The sequence below is a fragment of the Saccopteryx bilineata genome, chromosome 1 (genome assembly GCF_036850765.1).
Source record: "Saccopteryx bilineata isolate mSacBil1 chromosome 1, mSacBil1_pri_phased_curated, whole genome shotgun sequence".
In the NCBI taxonomy this organism is placed as follows: domain Eukaryota; kingdom Metazoa; phylum Chordata; class Mammalia; order Chiroptera; family Emballonuridae; genus Saccopteryx; species Saccopteryx bilineata.
The window spans coordinates 2,631,340-2,655,517 of NC_089490.1; the positions used below are offsets into that span (position 1 = coordinate 2,631,340).

Genomic DNA, 24,178 nt, shown 5'->3' on the forward strand with positions numbered 1-24,178 from the left:
AGGGCACAAAGAAAACAAGATAGAAGGTGACAGAGGACAATCTGACTTTGAGTGATGGGTATGCAACATAATTGAACGACAAGATAACCTGGACTTGTTATCTTTGAATATATGTACCCTGATTTATTGATGTCACCCCATTAACAAAATAAAATTATTTAAAAATTAAAAAAAAAACTAAAGAATGGAACTACCACATAACCCAGCAATCCCTCTATTAGGTATCTACCCGAAAACCTTGAAAATATTTGTGCATAAAGAATCATGAACATCCATGTTCATTGCAACAATATTGACAGTGGCCAAGACATGGAAACAACCAAAGTGTCCTTCAAAAGAAGATTGAATAAAGAAGATGTGGTACATATATACAATGGAAGACTACTCAGTCATAAGAAGTGATGACATATTGCCATTTATGGCAACATAGATGGACCTTGAGAACATTGTCCTGAATGAAATAAGTAAATCAGAAAAAGCTAAAGACTATGATTTCAAACATAGGTGGGGTATAAAATGGAGACTCATGGACATAGATAAAAGTGAAGTCATTTCCAGGGGAGGAGACTTTTGGGCAAAGGGGGTAGGGAGAAGGGAGCAAAGAGGGACAAAAATATAAGGTGACGGAAAATGTTTTGACATTGAGTGATGGGTTTACAACATAATCAACAGTTCAAAATATATAGAAACATTTACCTAAAACCTATGTACTCTTATTGTTCAATGTCAATCTGTGAAATTTAATTTTCTAAATAAAACTTTTTAAAGAAATCATTGTGTAACCCAGCAGAGCTTTCTTTAGTATAATAAATGTCCCCAAATTTCCTTTAAATTACATAGGCAGTACCAAAACATGGATCATAAAGAGTACTAAAGGCAGCAAAAAAATTTAGGTGTGATATCATGCAGTTGCTGTAGAAGCACCACATCATCTTTTCTTCCCCTAGCTACAAATGTGGGAGATTTTGAGAGTGTGAGAAAAAAAATACTCGACAGATTTATTATGTAAGTTGAAAAGGCCAAACTACTTTGTTGGTTCCCACCAGCAGAGGTCCCCTTGATGAGAGTCAACTCAAAATTTAGAGGATCTCATATGCACCATGGACAAGAAAAGAGAGACAGCTCACCCAGTTATGGGGCCAGGGAATAGGGAGGGGCTGGGCTGTCAGGAAGGGGGATAAACTCGGGAGAATTCTTGGAGGTTGTAACCAGAAAATCCTGAAGGACGCCATATTAGTGATGGCTGCATCCATCCACATGGCTGCTCAGAAATCCTCGCCCCCTCGCCAGCAGCAGGTACAAACACTAAGAGAAGATGGTGATTTGATCCCTTCCCCACTTTCATAGAAACCTCCTCGGGTCCACGTTGAGTGGAGGCTGCAGCAGAACCAGGGGGTTTCCGCTCCCTGCTGGGCCTCTTTGTACAAACTCTTCAGCTGGCAACTGAGGTGTCATCACAGGGGGTTTTTCTGATTGGCCAAAACCATCTGCTTTGGGTGTTTTTAGAATTCTTTCTCAGCTCTGTCCTCATCTTAGTTCTCCAACTCAGAACAGCCATTGCTGGAACCACCTTGAGGAGACGATAACCCTAAACAGAGCTCTGATTTGGGGGACCCTTGCCCTGACCACCATGATGAGTCCCTGTGGAGGTGAAGACATTGTGGGTGAGTGCACCACTGAGTGGTGTGGGTACTGGCCTTGGGAAACAGAGAATTGGAGGGTAAAACAAGAAGAGATTCGCATAGAACTAGTAGAGATTCCTCAAAGCCATTCTCACAATAAGCAGATCTAAAAAGCATGGTCCTTCCCCGCTTAGAGAACCAGAGTCCCAGTCCACTGTCTTTGCTAGCTGTGCTGTTTCACACGTCCCTGGGGACATTGTTCTGTTTCTAGTGTTGAACCCAGTGAACACAGCCTGCAGGGCTGTATGATGAGATCACCTCAAAGACATGAGTGTTTTCACGAGTGGGTGTTTTGTTACTAGAAATTCATGAACTAGCGCTCCCAAATTTTTCTGAACAATTTTTGGAGTTGTTTTTATATGTAATTATATTATTCCTGTAGTTCATCTTGTGGTAAATAGTTTCATGAATTACATAGACCACATAGACACAAAGAAAGATTCTTTTCTTTGTCTCAGATTTACATACATTCTCACTCTGATAACTGGTGAGGAGTGGTAAGGAGCCCTTAGACAAGTCATGTTACCACATCCTCACTTGATCTGTTACCTCTTCTGTGTCATCTCACAAGAACATCAGGTAAAATAAGTATGCAGATAGGCTCCCCAAGTAATGAACACCTATTAATGTCAAGGATATTCTTATTTTTAAATTATAACTATTACAGGTATAGCTTTATAATTTTTCTTTAACAAAGTAAGGAATATCTTTATTTTAAAACTAAAATAGGCTGTGGGAGCGGACCATGCCATAGAGCAAGATGGTAGATTACAGCGTGTGGAACCACATTGAGGTGTCTGACGATGAAGATGAGACGCACCCCAACATTGACACAGCCAGTCTTTTCCGCTGGCGGCACCAGGCCCGGGTGGAGCGCATGGAGCAGTTCCAGAAGGAGAAGGAGGAGCTAGACAGGAGCTGTCGTGAGTGCAAGTGCAAGGTGGCCGAGTGCCAGTGGAAGCTGAAGGAGCTGGAGGTGGCTGAGGAAGAAGGCAGCAAGGCAGAGCTGGAGCGGCTGCAGGCTGAGGCTCAGCAGCTGCGCAAGGAGGAACGAAGCTGGGAACAGAAGCTGGAGGAGATGCGCAGGAAGGAGAAGAGCATGCCTTGGAACGTGGACACGCTCAGCAAGGATGGCTTCAGCAAGAGCATGGTCAATACCAAGCCTGAGCAGGTAGAGGAGGAGTTGGAGAAGGTGAGGGAGCAGAAACACAAGACCTTTGTGGGGAAGTATGAGAAACAGATCAAACACTTCGGCATGCTCCACCGCTGGGATGACAGTCAGAAGTACCTGTCAGACAATGCCCACCTGGTGTGTGAGGAGACAGCCAACTACCTGGTCATCTGGTGCATTGTCCTAGAGATTGAGGAGAAATGTGCCCTCAGGTGGCACATTCAAACCATCGTCATGCAGTTTATCCTGGAGCTGGCCAAGAGCCTGAAGGTGGATCCCCGTGCCTGCTTCCGGCAGTTCTTCACTAAGATCAAGACAGCTGACCGCCAGTACATGGAGGGCTTCAACGATGAGCTGGAGGCCTTCAAGGACCGTGTGCGGGGCCGTGCCAAGCTGCGTATAGAGAAGGCCATGAAGGAGTACGAGGAGGAGGAATGCAAGAAGCGGCTTGGCCCTGGTGGCCTGGACCCTGTTGAGGTCTACAAGTCTCTCCCTGAGGAACTCCAGAAATGTTTTGATGTGAAGGACGTGCAGATGCTCCAAGACACCATTAGCAAGATGGACCCCACTGATGCAAAGTACCACATGCAGCGCTGCATTGACTCAGGCCTCTGGGTCCCAAACTCCAAGTCCACTGAGGCAAAGGAGGGGGAGGAGGTGGGCCGCAGGGACCTCTCGCCAGAAGCCATCAAGCCAGATGAGAAGGACGTCAGCGCGTGATGCACCCCAACCACTGCCTGCCTACCTGCAGGCTTCTGTGAACCCTTTTCAGAAAATGAAAATAGATGCCATTGTCCTAGTTCCTGGCTTCGTACACTTTCCTTCATCCCTGAGCCTGGGAGACCTGCCCATATGCCCTCACCCCCCAGAGCTCATCCAAGTGTTGCTTTGAGTCAAGGGGCTTCACTGCCTGCAGCTCCTCCATCAGCATTGTGCCAAAGGCCCAGAGGTCCAGGTTGGGGCAGAGGTAATTAGGCTGATCCACAGGGATGAGAGAAGGGTCCCCCGCCAAGGGGCCTGTTGTAGTCACTATGGGCTCTGTTTCCGCTGTTTGTAAGCGTCAAGTCACCTGTGTGGTAAACGCAGAGATCTTCCAATGAAGGATTTCAGACGCTCTGCACCGTGATGACATGGAGAAAAAAAAACTAAAATATTTATGATGAAACCTTGGTGAATTAAAATTAGATTAGTCTCCAGCAGTCAGCCCAAACGGCCTGCCCTCCACCCTGTCTGAGGAAGCTGTGGAGAGGGAGAGGATCCAGCACAAAGTCAGTCCTTGTCCCCTGGGCCCCTACCTTTGCTGTCACCTCCTTCCACCCTCTCTTCATACATTCCTTCATCCTCCGTTCTTTCCAGGACCCATCTGGCTCTGTTCTCTGTTGTTTTGTTGGCATGACTGCGTTTGTAAAAATAAAAAAGACAAGACAAGTAGTTCAAAGGGGAAGTGGAAAGGAGGTTACTCTAATGTTCATGTTCAACAACTTTATTCACCATGGAAGCTCTCATCTAACTTTATCTGGTAGTGATGTTCCGCCTGCTTCTCCAGAGCATGTCCACATCTCCTGTTCTCAAGGTCACCCAGTGTGCCTGGTCAGGTGTGACCTATCCATGAACCTCACTGGGCACAGGGCCTGCTGTGCCTCTAGCAACCCATGAAAATGTTTTACTTTCTTTTAAAACTAGAAAAAAAATAAACTTTTAAGGTAGAAGAAACCATTTTAATTTATCCTGGATTATATTTGGTTTTATATCAATATGGTCATAAAACATGCATTTTTAATATTTTTATCAGAAAAAAAGGCCTCACCTTAGCAACAAATGCTGAGGGCTCACAAGTCATAATGTAGCCCTGGTCTCTTCTGAGTTTCACCTTCCTAGAATTCTGCTACCTCTGTGTCAGCCAGTCTTCCCAAATGTCTGTCGTCCTGGAGAAGAGCCACTGATATTTGATACACATTTTTGAACACACAGCATGCTAAGTGCTGGGGGTTCAAGTATGGAAAGAAATATTATCTGTATCTGCCCCCAGAGGGCGCTTAGATTAGTGATGGGGACAGCATGGGGCAGGAGGGCGGGACCATTTCTGAGCAGGTCAGGGACCCAGTGAGGCTGAAACTAGGGAAGAGCATTAGGTGCAGCTGGTCCAGGACTGTGATGGTCTCTGGCACCGTGTGCAGCCCAGGACGAGCTCCAGAAGAAAGCATGATTTTGTATGTTCATGTCTGAAAAGGGAGTCAGGAAGATGCATTACAGGACAAGGAGGCTTTGCCGAAGGTCCTTCTCAGTGACCAACCCAGGACGTCACACTGGATAGGGAGGAGGAAGAGATAAACATGTAGAGAAGGACATTGGACAGAGGGGTTGGAGATCATAATGGGTCCAAAAATGTATTTAATGAGAAGAATCAGCTAAGATGTTGGTAACTAAGGAGAAACTTCAAGAATGAACTGCAAGTGTCCAGGAAATCCTAAAAGATCATTTCAGGGAGAAAAAGAGACCCTTGTAAAGACCATGGGACATGTGAGGATAATATCATTTGGTTTGATTGGCAGATGAGGTGTTTGTGGACGGTGCTGGATATGCTCTTTACCGGGCTCCCCACAGCACTGTATTGGCTCCTTTACTCACCTGGGACTCCCCTATTCAACAAGCTCCTTGAGGGCAGAGACCATCCGTGTTTTACTCCTTGCCTCTTCAATGACTAACACCTTGTTGATGGTCGATGAGGAAGAGAGGACATGATAAAAGGCTCAGATGTGTTTTGACACATTGTCCAGTCGGGCTCCTTTGCACAGAGTCAAGCTGTGCAGGCTGCCATTCTGCTGTGGGAACCTCGGATAAGTACCCTGTCCACTGGAGGAAAGGGCCAGAGTGGACTGTGAGTCCTCAACAAATGTGAATGCTGAGTCAGAAAAGTGATAGGTTTAATAACATCCTTACAGAACAATGGGGGAGGGGGACAGAAATTTAAAATCTAATAAAGTTTTTATCTTTTATTTCAGAAGAAATCAGGTGTTCTTTTCTTAGGACCACCACTGTTACAAACTCAGAGACCTTGGAAGAATCACTTACTTTTTACATATGTTATAATATTGTCACTGTCTTTTCCATACCCTTTTTTAACACCCTAAAACACTTAAATACTTTTAAAGTAAAAAAAAAAGATCTGTAGGAGATGACGTCAGAGTAATGGCGGAGTAGGAAGCGATACCAATAAATCTCCCCCAAAACTCAACAAGATCTTCAACCAGAAACAGAAAAACCTATACTTGGAGCTTCCAGATTCTTCGCAATACACCCAAAGGTATGATTGAGTGAAAAATTGGCTAAATATATAACCAAACCCCGAAGGAAATAGGGAGTAAGAAATGCTCCGCCTTCCTCACTAACCTAAACAGGGCGGCTTTCTCTGGTAACTGTGAATATAGAAACTGAGGCGGGCAAAGGGGGTGAATAGATCCAGGCCGCCGCAGCAAAAACGGCCGAACCAGGCTGTGGCTCAGAGATCCAAGCCGAGGAAAATCTGATCCTGTGGCAACCCGGGCAATACAAGCTAACACTCGCGCCAAACCCAAACAAAGAAAGACAAGCGGAGCGGCCATTTTACCCGGTCTCCTGGTCGGTGCGCAGTTAGTGGAAGAGAGATTTCTTCCTAAGCCGCGGAAGTGGGTGCCCGTGTTGCCCCACGGAGAGGCAGGGTCAGAGGCCTTTCTGTGGGCTGAGGGCAGAGTCTCTGGGCAGCCCCAGCGCCCTGGGAAAGCCACGCACGGGAGGGAGTGAGAACTACTTCCAATGGTGGAGATTTTCAGTGCTGGAGGCTGTTTCACTCAGAGGGAAACGGGGCCGGCCTCATATCCTGGTTTGCGCGCGCAGATAAGGAGTGAGCGATTCCTCCGAGTGCCTCGGCAGTGCGCGCCCGTGTTATCGCACAGAGGGGCAGAGTCAGGGGCCTTTGTGTGGGCCAAAGCGGAATCTCGGGCCGCCCCAGCGCCTTGCAAAAGCCGCACACGGGGACGGAGCGAGACTCAATTCCAACGCTGCAACTTTTCCCTGCGGTTGGGGGTTTCACTCAGAGTGTGAGACTGCTGACCGGATATCCTGGTTGCAGACAGTGAGTGAGAGTTTCCTCCAAGCGCCCCGGAAGTGGGCGCCCGCTTGTGTTACCGGATAGAGTGGCAGAGCCAGAGGTCTTCGAGTGGGCGGAAAGCCCGCCTGATTATGCTAGCAGCTCTGACTGACTGAGCCTTACCCAGAGCCCTGTGCTGAGTGGAAATAGAGTGGGGAGTTGCCAGCAATTTGAGCCTCTTACTATCCAGGCAGAGGCAGCAGCAACCCCATACCTGGACTATCAGGCTACTAATTGAGGAAGGAAAGACTAGGAGAAAGGCTCCAGGAACACGGACTCTCTCACTGTCGGAGCCTATAAATGCTAATGAGCCTCGACTCCCAACGAGAATAAAGCACAATACATGACATAGCCATAGAGACTTATCAACTGCAAACCTCTACCTGAGCGTGCCAAAGGGGCAGAACCCGGGGTACAGAGTCACCGACCAGGAAGAGGGAGAGAAAAGAAAAAGCAAGAAGATAACCTCTCAAAATCAAGAATAATCTGCAGACTTTATAACCTATCCCATTTTATTATATTTGTTCGTTTGTTTCTCTTATCTTCATTCTTGAGACTTTTTTTTCCTCCTCCAATTTGGCCGATTAACTCTCTACCGGTCTTACTCTCTCCTCTCCTTGAACTACACTACCCATAAGTGTTACATCTCCCATTATCATTTCTCTTCTCTTCCTTTCTCTCTATGAGGGTTGCACTCCAAAACCCTTAACTCTCTCTCTCTCTCTCCTTTCTTTTTTCTTCTTTTAGTGGTTCCCTCTTTTTTTCTCTCTCTCTCTTTCTTTTCTCCCTCTATATTAGTTTCTTCCTTTCTCCTTTACATCTCCTCTCATTCAAACCTCAATAACAAACAAATTATCTTATCTGGGACTCAAACCTATGTTTGTGGCATTTTGGGGGGTTTTTACTTCACCTTTTTAACTCACTAGCAGTGCTCCCATCCCTGGCTCTCCATATTATCTAGTTCTTGTTCCACTAAATACAATAGTAAGTTTTTAATTTGTCCCCCCATTTTTCCATTTTCCTCTTATTCCTCTCATCATAACTCTTAGAAAACCAACACCTAAAAGCAAATCATTTTATTCTTGACCCAAATTTTTTCCTTATTTGCTTTTTGTGGGTCCATACGCTCTTTTTTTTTTTTCTTTTTTCTTTTTTTTTTTTCCTTTTTTTTTTTTTTTTTCTCTCTTTTTTGCCCCTTTATTACTTTTCCCCAATTCAGGCCCTCCATCACAGGCATTGTTTGTTATAACTCACAGTCCACCACAAGATTTTCTCAAGAAAGAGGGGAGAGGAGAGGAGAGGAAAAAAAGAGGGGGGGAATAATTTCCTTTTTTAAAAACTTTTTATTTTATTTTATTTTTCTTTATTTCATTATTAATTTTTTTAAAAAAAACAACTCTTTTCGATTTATTATTTTTTTATTTTTTTTAACTTTTTATTCTTTATTAAATCTCATTAATACTATCAACAAAACCACCCTCAGATGCCATTAAGGAAGAGAAAATCGAATATCATGGATACAAAAGAAAGAGAGGTAACACAGCTAGATGGGGAAAAATCTATGGAGAAAAAATTTAATATATTGGAAACCTTGGAGCTAAATGACAGAGAATTCAAGATAGAAATCCTAAAAATCCTCCGAGATATACAAGAAAACTCAGAAAGGCAATATAGGGAGCTCAGAAAACAACTCCATGAACACAAAGAATATATGTCCAAGGAAATTGAAACTATAAAAACAAATCAAACAGAGATGAAAAACTCAATTCACGAGCTGAAAAACGAAGTAACAAGCTTAGCTAATAGAACAGGTCAGATACAAGAGAGGATTAGTGAAATAGAAGACAAGCAACTTGAGGCACAACAGAGAGAAGAAGAAAGAGACTCAAAAATTAAAAAAAATGAGATAGCCCTACAAGAATTATCTGACTCCATCAAAAAGAATAACATAAGAATAATAGGTATATCAGAGGGAGAAGAGAGAGAAAATGGAATGGAGAACATACTTAAACAAATAATTGATGAGAACTTCCCAAGCCTGTGGAAAGAACTAAAGCCTCAAGTTCAAGAAGCAAACAGAACTCCAAGTTTTCTTAACCCCAACAAACCTACTCCAAGGCATATCATAATGAAATTGACACAAACCAACAGCAAAGAAAAAATTCTCAAGGCAGCCAGGGAAAAGAAGAATACAACATATAAAGGAAGGCCCATTAGATTATCATCAGATTTCTCAGCAGAAACTCTACAAGCTAGAAGAGAGTGGACCCCAATATTTAAAGTCCTGAAAGAGAGGAACTTTCAGCCACGAATACTATACCCATCAAAGATATCCTTCAAATACGAAGGAGAAATAAAAACATTCACAGATACAGAAAAGATGAGGGAATTTATCATCAGAAAACCCCCACTCCAGGAATTACTAAAGGGGGTTCTCCAATCAGATACAAATAACAAAAAAAAACAGAGCCACAAGTAAAAGCTCCAAGAAGAACACAATAAAACCAAATTTAAACTGTGACAACAACAAAAAGAAAGAGGGGGAGAAGACGGAGATTAACAGTAGCAAAGGACGATGGAGTGCAAAAGTACTCACAAAATAGTTTGCTACAATGAACAGGGTAGGGACCCTTTTCATTACTCAAAGGTAACCACCATTGAAAAAACCACCACAGAAGCACATGAGATAAAAAAGATAGCAACAGAGGAAAGATGTATGGAATACAAACAAATAAAAACAAAAGATAGAAAAACAAAAGAGAAGGATCCAACAAGACACAAAACTAACAGAAAGCAAGATATAAAATGGCAATAGGGAACTCACAAGTATCAATAATTACACTAAATGTAAATGGATTAAACTCACCAATAAAAAGGCACAGAGTAGCAGAATGGATTAAAAAAGAAAATCCAACTGTATGCTGCCTACAGGAAACTCATCTAAGTAACAAGGATAAAAACAAATTCAAAGTGAAAGGCTGGAAAACAATACTCCAAGCAAATAACATCCAAAAAAAAGCAGGTGTAGCAATACTCATATCGGATAATGCTGACTACAAGACAGGAAAAGTACTTAGAGACAAAAATGGCCATTTCATACTGGCTAAGGGGACACTGAATCAAGAAGACATAACAATTCTTAATATATATGCACCAAACCAAGGAGCACCAAAATATATAAGACAGCTACTTATTGATCTTAAAACAAAAACTGACAAAAATACAATCATACTTGGAGACCTCAATACACCGCTGACGGCTCTAGATCGGTCATCCAAACAGAGAATCAACAAAGACATAGTGGCCTTAAACAAAACACTAGAGCACCTGGATATGATAGACATCTACAGGACATTTCATCCCAAAGTGACTGAGTATACATTTTTCTCCAGTGTACATGGATCATTCTCAAGAATTGACCATATGTTGGGCCACAAAAACAATATCAGCAAATTCAGAAAAATTGAAGTTGTACCAAGCATATTTTCTGATCATAAAGCCTTGAAACTAGAATTCAACTGCAAAAAAGAGGAAAAAAATCCCACAAAAATGTGGAAACTAAACAACATACTTTTAAAAAATGAATGGGTCAAAGAAGAAATAAGTGCAGAGATCAAAAGATATATACAGACAAATGAAAATGACAATACGACATATCAGAATCTATGGGATGCAGCAAAAGCAGTGATAAGAGGGAAGTTCATATCGCTTCAGGCATATATGAACAAACAAGAGAGAGCCGAAGTGAACCACTTAACTTCCCACCTTAAGGAACTAGAAAAAGAAGAACAAAGACAACCCAAAACCAGCCGAAGAAAGGAGATAATAAAAATCAGAGCAGAAATAAATGAATTAGAGAACAGAAAAACTATAGAAAAAATTAATAGAACAAGAAGCTGGTTCTTTGAAAAGATCAACAAAATTGACAAACCCTTGGCAAGACTTACCAAGGAAAAAAGAGAAAGAACTCATATAAACAAAATCCAAAATGAAAGAGGAGAAATCACCACGGACACCGTAGATATACAAAGAATTATTGTAGAATACTATGAAAAACTTTATGCCACTAAATTCAACAACCTAGAAGAAATGGATAAATTCCTAGAACAATACAACCTTCCTAGACTGAGTCAAGAAGAAGCAGAAAGCCTAAACAGACCTATCAGTAGAGAAGAAATAGAAAAAACCATTAAAAACCTCCCCAAAAATAAAAGTCCAGGCCCTGACGGCTATACCAGCGAATTTTATCAAACATTCAAAGAAGACTTGGTTCCTATTCTACTCAAAGTCTTCCAAAAAATTGAAGAAGAAGCAATACTTCCGAACACATTTTATGAGGCCAACATAACCCTCATACCAAAACCAGGCAAGGATGGCACAAAAAAAGAAAACTACAGACCAATATCTCTAATGAATACAGATGCTAAAATACTAAACAAAATACTAGCAAATCGAATACAGCAACATATTAAAAAAATAATACATCATGATCAAGTGGGATTCATCCCAGAATCTCAAGGATGGTTCAACATACGTAAAACGGTTAATGTAATACACCATATCAACAAAACAAAGAACAAAAACCACATGATCTTATCAATAGATGCAGAAAAGGCTTTCGATAAAATACAACACAATTTTATGTTTAAGACTCTCAACAAAATGGGTATAGAAGGAAAATATCTCAACATGATAAAGGCCATATATGATAAACCATCAGCTAACATCATATTAAATGGCACTAAACTGAAGGCTTTCCCCCTTAAATCAGGAACAAGACAGGGTTGTCCACTCTCTCCACTCTTATTTAATGTGGTACTAGAGGTTCTAGCCAGAGCAATCAGACAAGACAAAGAAATAAAAGGCATCCATATCGGAAAAGAAGAAGTAAAGGTATCACTTTTTGCAGATGATATGATCCTATACATCGAAAACCCCAAAGAATCCACAAAAAGACTACTAGAAACAATAAGCCAATACAGTAAGGTCACAGGATACAAAATTAACATACAGAAGTCAATAGCCTTTCTATATGCCAACAATGAAACAACTGAGAAGGAACTCAAAAGAATAATCCCCTTCACGATTGCAACAAAAAAAATAAAATACTTAGGAATAAACATAACAAAGAATGTAAAGGACTTATATAATGAAAACTATAAACGATTGTTAAGGGAAATCGAAAAAGATATAATGAGATGGAAGAATATACCTTGTTCTTGGCTAGGAAGAATAAATATAATCAAGATGGCTATATTACCCAAAGCAATATACAAATTTAATGCAATTCCCATCAAAATTCCAATGACATTTTTTAAAGAAATAGAGCAAAAAATCATCAGATTTATATGGAACTATAAAAAACCCCGAATAGCCAAAGCAATCCTAAAGAAAAAGAATGAAGCTGGGGGCATAACAATACCTGACTTCAAACTCTATTATAGGGCCACGACAATCAAAACAGCATGGTATTGGCAGAAAAATAGACACTCAGACCAATGGAACAGAATAGAAAGTCCAGAAATAAAACCACATATATATAGTCAAATAATTTTTGATAAAGGGGCCAACAACACACAATGGAGAAAAGAAAGCCCCTTCAATAAATGGTGCTGGGAAAACTGGAAAGCCACATGCAAAAGAATGAAACTGGACTACAGTCTCTCCCCCTGTACAAAAATTAACTCAAAATGGATCAAAGATCTAAACATAAGACCTGAAACAATTAAGTACATAGAAGAAGACATAGGTACTCAACTCATGGACCTGGGTTTTAAAGAGCATTTTATGAATTTGACTCCAATGGCAAGAGAAGTGAAGGCAAAAATTAATGAATGGGACTACATCAGACTAAGAAGTTTTTGCTCAGCAAGGGAAACTGATAACAAAATAAACAGAAAGCCAACTAAATGGGAAATGATATTTTCAAACAACAGCTCAGATAAGGGCCTAATATCCAAAATATACAAAGAACTCATAAAACTCAACAACAAACAAACAAACAATCCCATAAAAAAATGGGAAGAGGATATGAATAGACACTTCTCCCAGGAAGAAATACAAATGGCCAACAGATATATGAAAAGATGCTCATCTTCTTTAGCTATTAGAGAAATGCAAATCAAAACGGCAATGAGATACCACCTCACACCTGTTCGATTAGCTGTTATTAGCAAGTCAGGTAATAGCAAATGTTGGAGAGGCTGTGGAGAAAAAGGAACCCTCATCCACTGTTGGTGGGAATGTAAAGTAGTACAACCATTATGGAAGAAAGTATGGTGGTTCCTCAAAAAACTGCAAATAGAACTACCTTATGACCCAGCAATCCCTCTACTGGGTATATATCCCCAAAACTCAGAAACATTGATACGGAAAGACACATGCAGCCCCATGTTTATTGCAGCATTGTTCACAGTGGCCAGGACATGGAAACAACCAAAAAGCCCATCAATAGATGACTGGATAAAGAAGATGTGGCACATATACACTATGGAATACTACTCAGCCATATAAAATGATGACATCAGATCATTTACAGCAAAATGGTGGGATCTTGATAACATGATACGAAGCGAAATAAGTAAATCAGAAAAAACCAGGAACTGTATTATTCCATACGTAGGTGGGACATAATAGTGAAACTAAGAGACATTGATAAGAGTGTGGTGGTTACAGGGGGGAGGGGGGAATGGGAGAGGGATAGGGGGTGGGAGGGGCACAAAGAAAACAAGATAGAAGGTGACAGAGGACAATCTGACTTTGGGTGGTGGGTATGCAACATAATTGAACGACAAGATAACCTGGACTTGTTATCTTTGAATATATGTATCCTGATTTATTGATGTCACCCCATTAAAAAAATAAAATTATAAAAAAATAAAAATAAAAAAAAAAAGATCTGTGTGTTTTTCTTGGTTAAACAAAAGGAGGAAGGAATCCTTGTATAGAAAATGTTCTGTTCTGAGCCAGTCCTGAGGGGAGAGGACCCATCATGAGTGTGTTATGAAAACTGAGGAAGAAATTCAGTGAGAGAGAACACGTATGAAGCAGAAGGAGGTGAAGCGCATCAATACCACGATCAATCATTCATTCCTTGTTTCCTCCCATTACAATATTAATCACAAGGCTCTGAGCTAGGCCAGCAGAGAAAGCAGGGAACAAGCCTGTGAGAGTCTGTTCTGTGGAGTGGACGTCTGAGTGCAGCCTGGACTCTCCCATCCAGGAACTAACCTGGCCCGATCCTGCTTAGTTTCTGAGACCAGACGAGATTGGTGAGTTCAGGGTAGTGTGGAGACAGTCGCTGATGGAGGACGCAGGAGCTGGAAGTGTGTCCAAAGACTGTGCCAAAGGAGGAGCCCACAATGTCTGAAAGTCCGCTTTATCTATGCTTTGTGTGATAAGATTCTTTTTTCTCCCTCTCTTCTCACCTCTCTGCTCCCCACCGTCACTCACCAGCTGACCATGTCGCTGCCTATGGGGCAGGCTTCTCCCAGTCCTACGGTCCCTCTTGCCAGTAGGTGTTTGAATTTGATGGAGAGGAGTTGTTCTACGTGAACCTGGAGAAGAAGGAGACTGTCTGGAGGCGGCCTGGGCTTAGTGAATTTGGAGGTTTTGACCCCCAGACTAGACTGGGAGAAGTGGCCACATATAAACACAACTGGGATGCCTTGACTAAAGTCTCCAACTCTACCGCTACTATCAGTGGTACATGCCTACCGTCCTGTCTCTTTACTGAGCCTCCCTTCACACCAGATCTCACTCCCTTCTTCTTTCACTACTCTGTAAATCTCTCTCCTTCCAAGGAGTCCCCAGCTCTCATGGTAATTGCTGAACTTTCATTCTCTCCCATTGTAAAAATTGTAGATTGCCATGTAATTCAAGGATCCTTATACCCACAGCACAGCATTTATATTCTTCAAAGAGGGTCCCACAAACCTCCTACTTCAACCATCAGGCCCTCAGGGAGAAGAGCACGAGGTGATATGGTGGCGGATACACCAACTCACAGCAAAAGGGGAATGGGAGCCCCCTCACTGTCTGATGGGGATGTTGGTGGGAGGGCTCCTCCAGGATGGAATGGAAACCTCAGGGCAGAGATAGTCCCAAATCTAATCCAGTGCTGTGTCCTCACCACAGAGGTTCCTGAGGTCACTGTGTTCCCCAAGTCTGCCGTGTCACTGGGCCAGCCCAACACCCTCCTCTGTGCCGTGGACAACATCTTCCCCGCTGTGGTCAACATCACATGGCTGAGCAATGGGCAGTCAGTCACAGACGGTGTTTCTGAAACCAGCTTCGTCACCAAAAGAGACCATTCCTTCCTCAAGATCAGCTACCTGACCTTCCTCCCTTCTGCGGACGAGGTTTATGACTGCAGGGTGGAGCACTGGGGCCTGGACGGGCCGCTCCTCCGGCACTGGGGTGAGTGTGAGTGCCACGCCCCCTGCTGCCTCCTGTTCTCTGTCATGTCACACATCCTGCCGATGACCCCTAACTCCCCTGGCCCTAGGACTAACACTCAAGGGTTTTTATGACAGACTGCACACGCCCCCTAAGCCCGTGCCCCACGGCTTTGCAGAACGGCCCCTCCCACTGCACCCCCTGTCCGTGCACAGGAGCGCTCTGTGTTCCGACCTCCACACCCTCCCGTTCACAGAGCCTGATGTTCCAGCCCCGATGTCAGAGCTGACGGAGACGGTGGTCTGCGCCCTGGGGCTGGCCGTGGGCCTCGTGGGCATCGTGGTGGGCACCGTCTTCATTATCCAGGGCCTGCGCTCCGGTGGTGCCTCCAGACAGCAAGGGCCCCTGTGAGTCACACTCCGGAAGGAAAGGTGAGGACTCAGACGTGTTAGAGCTGGGACCTGAGGACACAGCACAGGAGGAAGGAAAGTGGGGAGAGGTCGTGGACACAGTTGTGGTTGAAAAGTTGTATAACTGGGGAAAAGCAGGAAGATCTAGCACAGGAGGCCCTAAGACCCAGGAATCTCACGTCTGTGCTGGTGTTGCAGGTGCATGGCCAACCTCTGAGAGCAGAAGAGCGGACGGGCTGGATGACCCTGCACTATTCTCTGGTCAAGTTCATTATATCCTTTCTTCAGTGCCTCCTCTCTCTCCTCTCTGGGACTTCATTGCTGTATCTTCTCAGAGCTCACAGACACCTTGGAATTCTCCTCCTTACCTCCTGATATTTTTTTTCTCTTCTCAATCATTAGTTACTATGGGGATCCCTGGGATAGTCCATGCAGCTGCCTAATTCCTTGTGACCCTGATCTGATGTCTCCCTGGAAGCAATAAATCTCCTTTATGAGGTCTTTTATTGAATGTTTTCCTCTATTTTATCTCAGGGCTGACTAGGACCATGGATAAAGAATATCAAGCTATTAATCTTCAGGCCCTTTTTATTTTATTTTCCAGATCAGATTTTGTGCCAGTAACACAGAAGCAACCAAATAGAGCCTGATAATATTTAGATATCCTAGCTGAGGTTAAGATTTCTCTCTTCATCTGGTTCCCACCCTTGGCTACTGTCACTCACCCCCAAGTCAGGCTTCAATGGAGTAACATATCCCGTCTGCCCTTCATGAAGATGAGATACAGCAGAAATGCAAAAAGCAAGAAGGAAGTCCATACTTATTGTCATGTAGCTTTGAAAAGTTTTGACAGAGAAGTAAGTTCAGGGAATAGGAAATTCAAATTTCAAAAGGATAAAGAATCAATATTTTGGTACAAAATGTCAAAAATTTTCCCCACGAGCTTAAATTTATATATATATAAATGAAGGATGATAATAAAAACTGTCTCCCTTCTATTTACCCCTGAGGAGATAAAAGTTCTGTAGGCAGGAGGAGCAACAAAATTTAATTAGAACTAGAATTAATTTTAATTAATTAAATAGGAGAGCATTAGGATAAGACAAAAATGTGGGTACCTGAGAAGACCCAAATACTCTGTCCTTACTTAGGGTTAGACAGGAGTGGAAACCACAGACCTATTTCGGGTCCATAGAATACAGGTGTAGCTGCCTCACCTCCTAGACAAAGTCCTGCTAGAGAACCATGGAGATTTTCCTACTCCACCCCCCCCCCATGGCAGGTCAGGGACAGTGGAGTGAATGTGGCTGTAGGGTGTCCAGGCAGATGAGTCCAGGTCAGGGTCAGTGAACCCCTGTGTCCCTAGGTGCCTTGTCGATCAGCAGAACAGCCCACTTTCCCCAGGCCCCTGCCCTCTCTACTCCCAGCTGAGGAAAGCATGATCTTATGAGAAAAAATTCGCAGTAGGAACAACATGGTTCAGACATTGAAGCAGCAGCTGTGCGTGCTGGGTCCTCCTCTCGGTTCACCATCACCCAGTGGAAACCCTTGCAGAGCAAATGGGTCAACAGAGGGGAATCTCTGGCTCTCCTGAGTGTGTCCAACACTTTACCTTCAGAGTGTGAGTGAACTGACCTGGAGTCACTGTGCCCTTTAAGATTGTTTTCAGCAAGTTATTGAGTCCACTCATTGCACTTAGGGTGACATCCTGGCATAGCTACAAAATGTACAAGACTGTCCCTGTCCATGTCATCTGGCTCAGTGAGATTAAAATGTAACTGGCGATGGGGAGAGAGACAAATACTAACATAATAATTGATACAGCAGAGTTTGGCACAAAGAAACCTAAATTCAGATCTAGGACACAGTACCATATAGCTAGTATTTTAAACTCTGTAATGCTAGGTTAAATAGCTAACATTCTGAGACATATTTCCCTTATTCACAATGTGGGAATGATAATACTTCACAGAGGTATTGACAGAATTTGAATATTCTTTACATTCAGGCAGTGACTTACAGATAGTATGCAAATACATAAAAAATACTAATGTGCATTTCATCATCACATATACTAAAATTGGAACTATACAAAAATATTAGCAAAGCCCCTGCACAATGATGCTATGCATATTCATGAAGCAATCCACGTTTTTAGTATAGTTGTCTAAGCACTATGCTGTACACTTGAAACTAATATAAAATAATATTGAATGTCAAATGTAATTGAAAAGAAAATTTTATTAGTTCAGTGAGAGGAGAGGAGGCAGAGGCAGACTCCCACATGCACCCCTGACCGAGATATACCTGGCAAGTCCACTAGGGGGCAATGCTCTTCCCATCTGGGACCCTTGCTCCATTGCTCGGCAAGTGAACTATTTTAGCACCTGAGGCAGAGGCCATGGAGCCATTCTCAGTGCCCAGGCCTAACTCTTGCCAATTGAGCCATGGCTTCAGCAGTGGAAGAGAGAGAGTCAGCAAGAACGAGAGAGAGAGAAAGAGAGAAAGAAGCAAAAGGGGGAGGGTAGAGAAGCAGATGGGTGCTTTTCCTGTGTGTCCTGACCAAGAATTGAACCTGAAACATCCACATGCTGAGCAGATGCTCTATCACTGAGCCAACTGGCCAAGGCAAATAATCTTTAAAAAATAAAACATTGCTAATTATATGCATCTTACTAACCTAGCTTCTTACTAACCTACCTCATTATTGTATAAAAAGCACTTTTGTTGTTTGAGTCCTTTAATAATTTAGAAGATTCAAACATAGAGCTATGGATGAATTTCTTTTCATACATCAATTGGAGGATTTTTTTCCTCTCTAAAATAAGAGAAGCTGAGATTGGGTTAGGCTGAGAGAATAGAGAGGTTATGGTGGTCAGTGATAGATTAGTGGCAAAGGTATTGTTAAGACAACTCCTAGAACAAAAAGTTGTAATATATGACTTTAGGTTTTTACTCTCTGATAAAAGATATGTCCCTTCTTTGTGGCCCATGAACTTTTAGTCATTATGTTATATGCAACAGATCTTTATGTATGTCTACTTTCTGAAGAAGGTGGAAAAGATTCAAAGAGAAAAAGCTACCAGAAATAGAAGTAAGGGAATAGTTAAAAGTGCAGACAAGTAATTAGTACATGCAGGGAACCCAAATGAGAGATGATCATGATAATGTAAGTAAGAGAGCACAGAGGATTATTAGAGCAGAAATCAAAGTCTGTATGAAACCTTAATTGCAGACACTGGTCATTAAACATTTGCCCAAACCACCTAATATACAACACCAAGAGGGAACCCCATACAAACCATAATTTCTGGGTGATAATGATGTGTCAGTGTGGGTTCATCGATTGTAACAATGGACCGCTCTGGTAGGAAATGTTAAAAATAGAAGAGGCTATGCATGTGAGAGCAGGGTGTACACAGGAAAATCTTTGTACCTTCTGCTCAGTTTGGCTGTAAACGTAAAATTAAAGTACATTAAAAAAGAAAACAAAAGATTAGTAATTATAATCCTAAATGTATAAGGTAAAACTATTAGTAAGGAAAAATATGTAGATCACCTGAAAATGCACAAATGTGCTGAAAAAAGTTTTAAATTTCAATGATTCATGAGGTCAGAACTGAGCATTTTGGAGGAAGCATGTGTGTGTGTGTGTGTGTGTGTGTGTGTTAGTATGGTGTAAGGGTTATATTGAATGTCATTATGACCAGTGCCCAAGAAATATACAAGTACTTCCCTTCTCAGACTCCTTCCCCATGAAGTACTGATAAAAGCAAACATATTGGTTGCATTTTATTAATAGGATTCATTTATAAAGTGTTCATATAATTTTTTTACCTTTAATTCTTTCTTTTATAAATTTTTATTAATTTTAATGGGGTGACATCAATAAATCAGGGTATATATGTTCAAAAAAAAATCTCCAGGTTATCCTGTCATTCAATTATGTTGCATACCCATCACCCATAGTCAGATTGTCCTCTGTCACCTTCTGTCTGGCTTTCTTTGTGCTCCTCCCCCTCCCTTTTCTCCTCTCACTCACTCTCCTCCCTCACCCCCCCATAACTACCACACTCTTGTCCATGTCTCTTAGTCCCGTTTTTATGTCCCACCTATGTATGGAATCATGCAGTTCTTAGTTTTTTCTGATTTACTTATTTCACTCTGTATGTTATCAAGATCCAACCATCTTAAAGTAGCAAAATTCCCTGTAAAAAAGAACAATTATTTATTTTTCCAGCAAGAAATTAAAAGTAGGATCATCATAAAACATTACTATGTTGAAAATAAGTCCTTGTGATTGTAAATTATGTGATTCTTGAGAATTATTTGTTATTTGAATTATTCCAGGTTATGTGAATAAAATATGACTTTATTAATATTACTATCATGCCATTTAAAGTCACATAATTTAAAATTTTTATAATAAAATATGCCAACTGTGAATTAACCATATACAAACTAAGAATTTTGAAGAATTAAATTTTCACAGATTTAATTCTTCAAAAGATCAAGCTCACAAATCAAGCACTTCACACACAGCTTTTCTTTTAGTGAGCAGTCAAAAAGTGTTAATAATTGGTGTTAGTGTTATTTTATGGAGCTCAGGGCACAAATCTCGTAGTAAATGACATCACAGGGTTGAAACCAACAAATTCAGAATAAGGGGAGTTCTACAAGGCAAACAACCGTTTCTTCAGCAAATAGCTTGCTGGGAAAAATAGAGAATGGAGAAACCATACATTTAAAATCTGAAGAAACATAGCAACCAAATGCTAGGCTTTGTTTGAACTCATAGTCACATGAAAAAACTGCTACAAATTTTTTTGTGAGGTAGAAAAACTGAACACTTATTGTGTTAAAGAATTACTTATCTAATTTTAGATGTGGTTAATGACGAAAGTCATTACATTGTAGATTTTTACAATAAAACATTTAGGAGCAAAATGATATGATGTCTGAGATTATTTTCAAAATAACCCAATGAGCATGTAAGATTAAGTAGTGTGTATACAAAATTGCTCATAAATTGATCACTGTTAAAGCTGGACTGTTGATACATGGCACTTTTCTCTCTACTACTTTGAATAGTTTAATTTTTCATAACCCCCCAAAAAGTTTTAGAGTATTCCAGGAAAGTCAAAATATAGGCAGAGAAGCATTTTTTTTTGAAAAATATGTCAGCTTTGAAGGTTTTCCTAATTTATATCACACTTGGGAAACCCTAAGTATCCAAATTCTGCTGTATACCATAGAACTCTGAAGAATGTGGGGTTCTACAAAGAAAAATAGCAAAGAAAAGAAAAGCGACATTCTTTTTGTTATTGGCTAGAACAAGCCCCAACTTTTGTCAATATATTCACTAATTCAATTAATAATGTAAAAATGGTCATTGAGTACCAGTATTATAATACATACCATACTAAATGTTCTGAGTGTATTAACATATTGTGAAAATAAAAACATCCATTTTCTTCACAAAGCTTAGACTTTCAGGAGGCAAATACACATATATAAAATAATTGGACAGATATAGAATTACAAACTCTGAAGAATTTATAAAGGAAAGGAATAGTGTAATGAGAGAGAGTACTGCACAAGAACCAAATATAATATATATGATGGAGTTTAAAGGAGGCCTGAGTAAATGTCTGTTAAGATGTAATCAGATGCTACATATGATAGTATCTGACAAATAAGATTGAGAAGGGCAGAGAAAATATTTCAGAAAATGTTGCCAGTTGACAGAAAAGACTAGAATAAAATAAAATGAAAATTATACATTCAATAGAAAAAGTTCATGTAAGAGCAAACAAATTTATTTAGAATCCTTAGTGAAAAGATATTGCCTCTAAGTTTGTTTGTTTGTTTTTTTTTAAATATTTTATTTATTTATTTATTTAAATTTTTTAATTTTATTTATTCATTTTAGAGACGAGACAGAGAGGGACAGAGAGAGACAGAGAGAGACAGAGACAGGGGGAGGAGCTGGAAGCATCAACTCCCATATGTGCCTTGACCAGGCAAGCCCAGGGTTTTTGAACCAGCGACCTCAGCATTTCCAGGTCAATGCTTTATCCACTGCGCTACCACAGGTCAGGCCAAAAGATATTGCCTCTATAAAAGTAATAATAAGAGGCTAAAAAGGTGACATTTTTATTTTAAAAATTAGAACACTAAATCAAGAAAATGGAAAAAAGAGAAAGAAATGTAATATATGGTTTAAAAAGACAGAGAAAAGACACAGAGAATAGACTAGGAAGGCCAATAGTAAATAATAGTGTTAGAGAGAGAAACAGAAATGAAGGAAAGAAATTGCCAAAACAAATTATAAGGGGAAATTTTCAAGATGTAGAATAGAACTTTCAGCTATTTAACAAAATTAATAAATAAGATCTATTTTTAAATACATCATTTTTAAAATTTCACAATCACAAAGGTTAAAGGAGGATCATAAAATATCCACTAAGAGAAAACAAAACACTGACAGAAGAAAAGTGAGGCTGCCAGATACTTCTGTCATTAAGATAATGAGAAAGGCCTTAAGTTCTAAAGAAAACTTATTTTTTATTAATAAATATATGCCTTTTTAAAATCACAATCAGGCATAAAGAAAAAATAAAATACTGTTAGGCATGAAAAGATATAAAATTTACCTACCATACATAGTATGGCATCAAATTATTGAAATTTGATTAAGAATATGACTTAATCATATTCTTAAGTGAGATTGTTAATCGGGAAATAAAAAGCACTTGAGGAGTGACATCAGGAACATAGCCAAATAAGAGGTCTCTTTTCCATATCCCCTATCTTCTTATTAACAGCAAACTGCATCCACCCACAAACAAAGGTATCTTTGGGGGAGCTATGGGATCCAGCACCACATCCCAAGGGTCTCAGGAGGAGACGTTTCCATCCATACATTATGTAATAGGCATCCAGACTTCAGTTCTCCCTGTGAACCCCATAGTAGCCTGTGAACTCCAGCTTCTCAGCTGTGGCCTGGGAGCCTTTGGAGAACAGTCTTGATGATTACCCATAGATGAGAGTCTTTGTGGAAGTCCAGGTTTTCAGCAAAGAAGTTCTAGCACACCACTGGAAAAGGTAAGTGCAACAATTTGATTGCCTGCATCACCCCTCCACCAAGGCTGAACATCTCAGTGCCAAAATAGACTACCTGAGCCTGTGATCTTTCCCATGGGGGAAGTGAAGTGTATGAGTCAGTATCCAGATCCCCTGCCTTGCAGGATGCTGCTGAAGAGGCCCATTTCTCTTTCACCCCATCCAGAGTGCTGAATGGTGAGCTGTATGACCAGGAGTGGGTAGAAGCCAGGAGAAGTTGGACTTTTGGATGACATTGAAGGAACACAAATCCTATTAACTGTGTCATGGACTTCATCAAGAAGCCCATCCACAGCCATTGGAGAACCTCACCAGGAGATCCCCTAACTGGCCCACAGGCATCTCAACACTCCATGGACTTGATCCACACACTCCTCACCCTGTGGCCAGCTTTCTGTGTGAGCTCCTTATGGCAGGGAGAGCAAACTTTGTCAGATAACTAGTTAGAAGAATGGAAAGCCAACCTGAATTGTGGACCCATGGGTCAGGGGGAAAAAAAAACTTGAGCTTTTGATTTGCCCTTAAGAAACAAAAGGGAGGCTCTCAGCACCCAGCCTGATGTGCTACAGGGTTAAGAAAATGAACAGAATCTTAAAAATTCTATCACAAGCCCTGGCCGGTTGGCTCAATTGTAGAGCGTCGGCCTGGCGTGCAGAAGTCCCAGGTTCGATTCCTGGCCAGGGCACACAGGAAAAGCGCCCATATGCTTCTCCACCCCTCTCCCTCTCCTTCCTCTCTCTCTCTTCCCCTCCCGCAGCGAGGCTCCACTGGAGCAAAGGCCCGGGCGCTGGGGATGGCTCCTTGGCCTCTGCCTCAGGCGCTAGAGTAGCTCTGGTCGCGACAGAGTGACGCCCCGGAGGGGCAGAGCATCGCCCCTGGTGGGCGTGCCGGGTGGATCCCGGTCGGGCGCATGCGGGAGTCTGTCTGACTGTCTCTCCCCGTTTCCAGCTTCAGAAAAATACAAAAAAAAAAAAATTCTATCACAAAAAGAGCAAGAAATCTGAGAGCCTCAGAATTTCTAGGAAAGTTGATGAAAGGTATTTCTCTACTAGAGTCACTTAATAAAGACAGAGAAGGTGACTGGTATTTCAAATGGAAACAGAACAATATAAAACTTCAAAAAGAAAACCCCACAAAACATGAAAAATCAAAGAAACATAACACTACCAAAGGGTCAAAATAATCTTCCAGTACCCAAAGCCAGGACACAAAGATCTGTGATTTACCCAATAAAGAATTCAAACTGGTTGTTTTGTTTGTTTGTTTG

General features: G+C 41.3%; 1 protein-coding gene, 1 non-coding gene and 1 pseudogene across 2 annotated transcripts; all 3 read left to right on the forward strand.

Moving 5' to 3' along the window:
• The first annotated feature begins 1,239 nt into the window (after window positions 1-1,239).
• LOC136330782 (HLA class II histocompatibility antigen, DQ alpha 1 chain-like) lies at window positions 1,240-16,371 on the forward strand. The gene is given in 7 exon segments (XM_066268132.1): window positions 1,240-1,296; window positions 1,348-1,439; window positions 1,537-1,664; window positions 14,435-14,683; window positions 15,116-15,397; window positions 15,633-15,807; window positions 15,985-16,371. Coding segments are annotated over 6 exon segments (963 nt in total). The 3' UTR covers window positions 15,788-15,807; window positions 15,985-16,371.
• On the forward strand, window positions 2,428-3,630 carry LOC136321075 (hsp90 co-chaperone Cdc37 pseudogene; annotated as a pseudogene).
• Window positions 16,372-17,838: 1,467 nt separating the features above from the next.
• LOC136321677 (U6 spliceosomal RNA) lies at window positions 17,839-17,942 on the forward strand. The gene has a single exon (XR_010728813.1). It is a non-coding gene; the product is annotated as a U6 spliceosomal RNA (small nuclear RNA).
• Window positions 17,943-24,178: the final 6,236 nt, after the last annotated feature.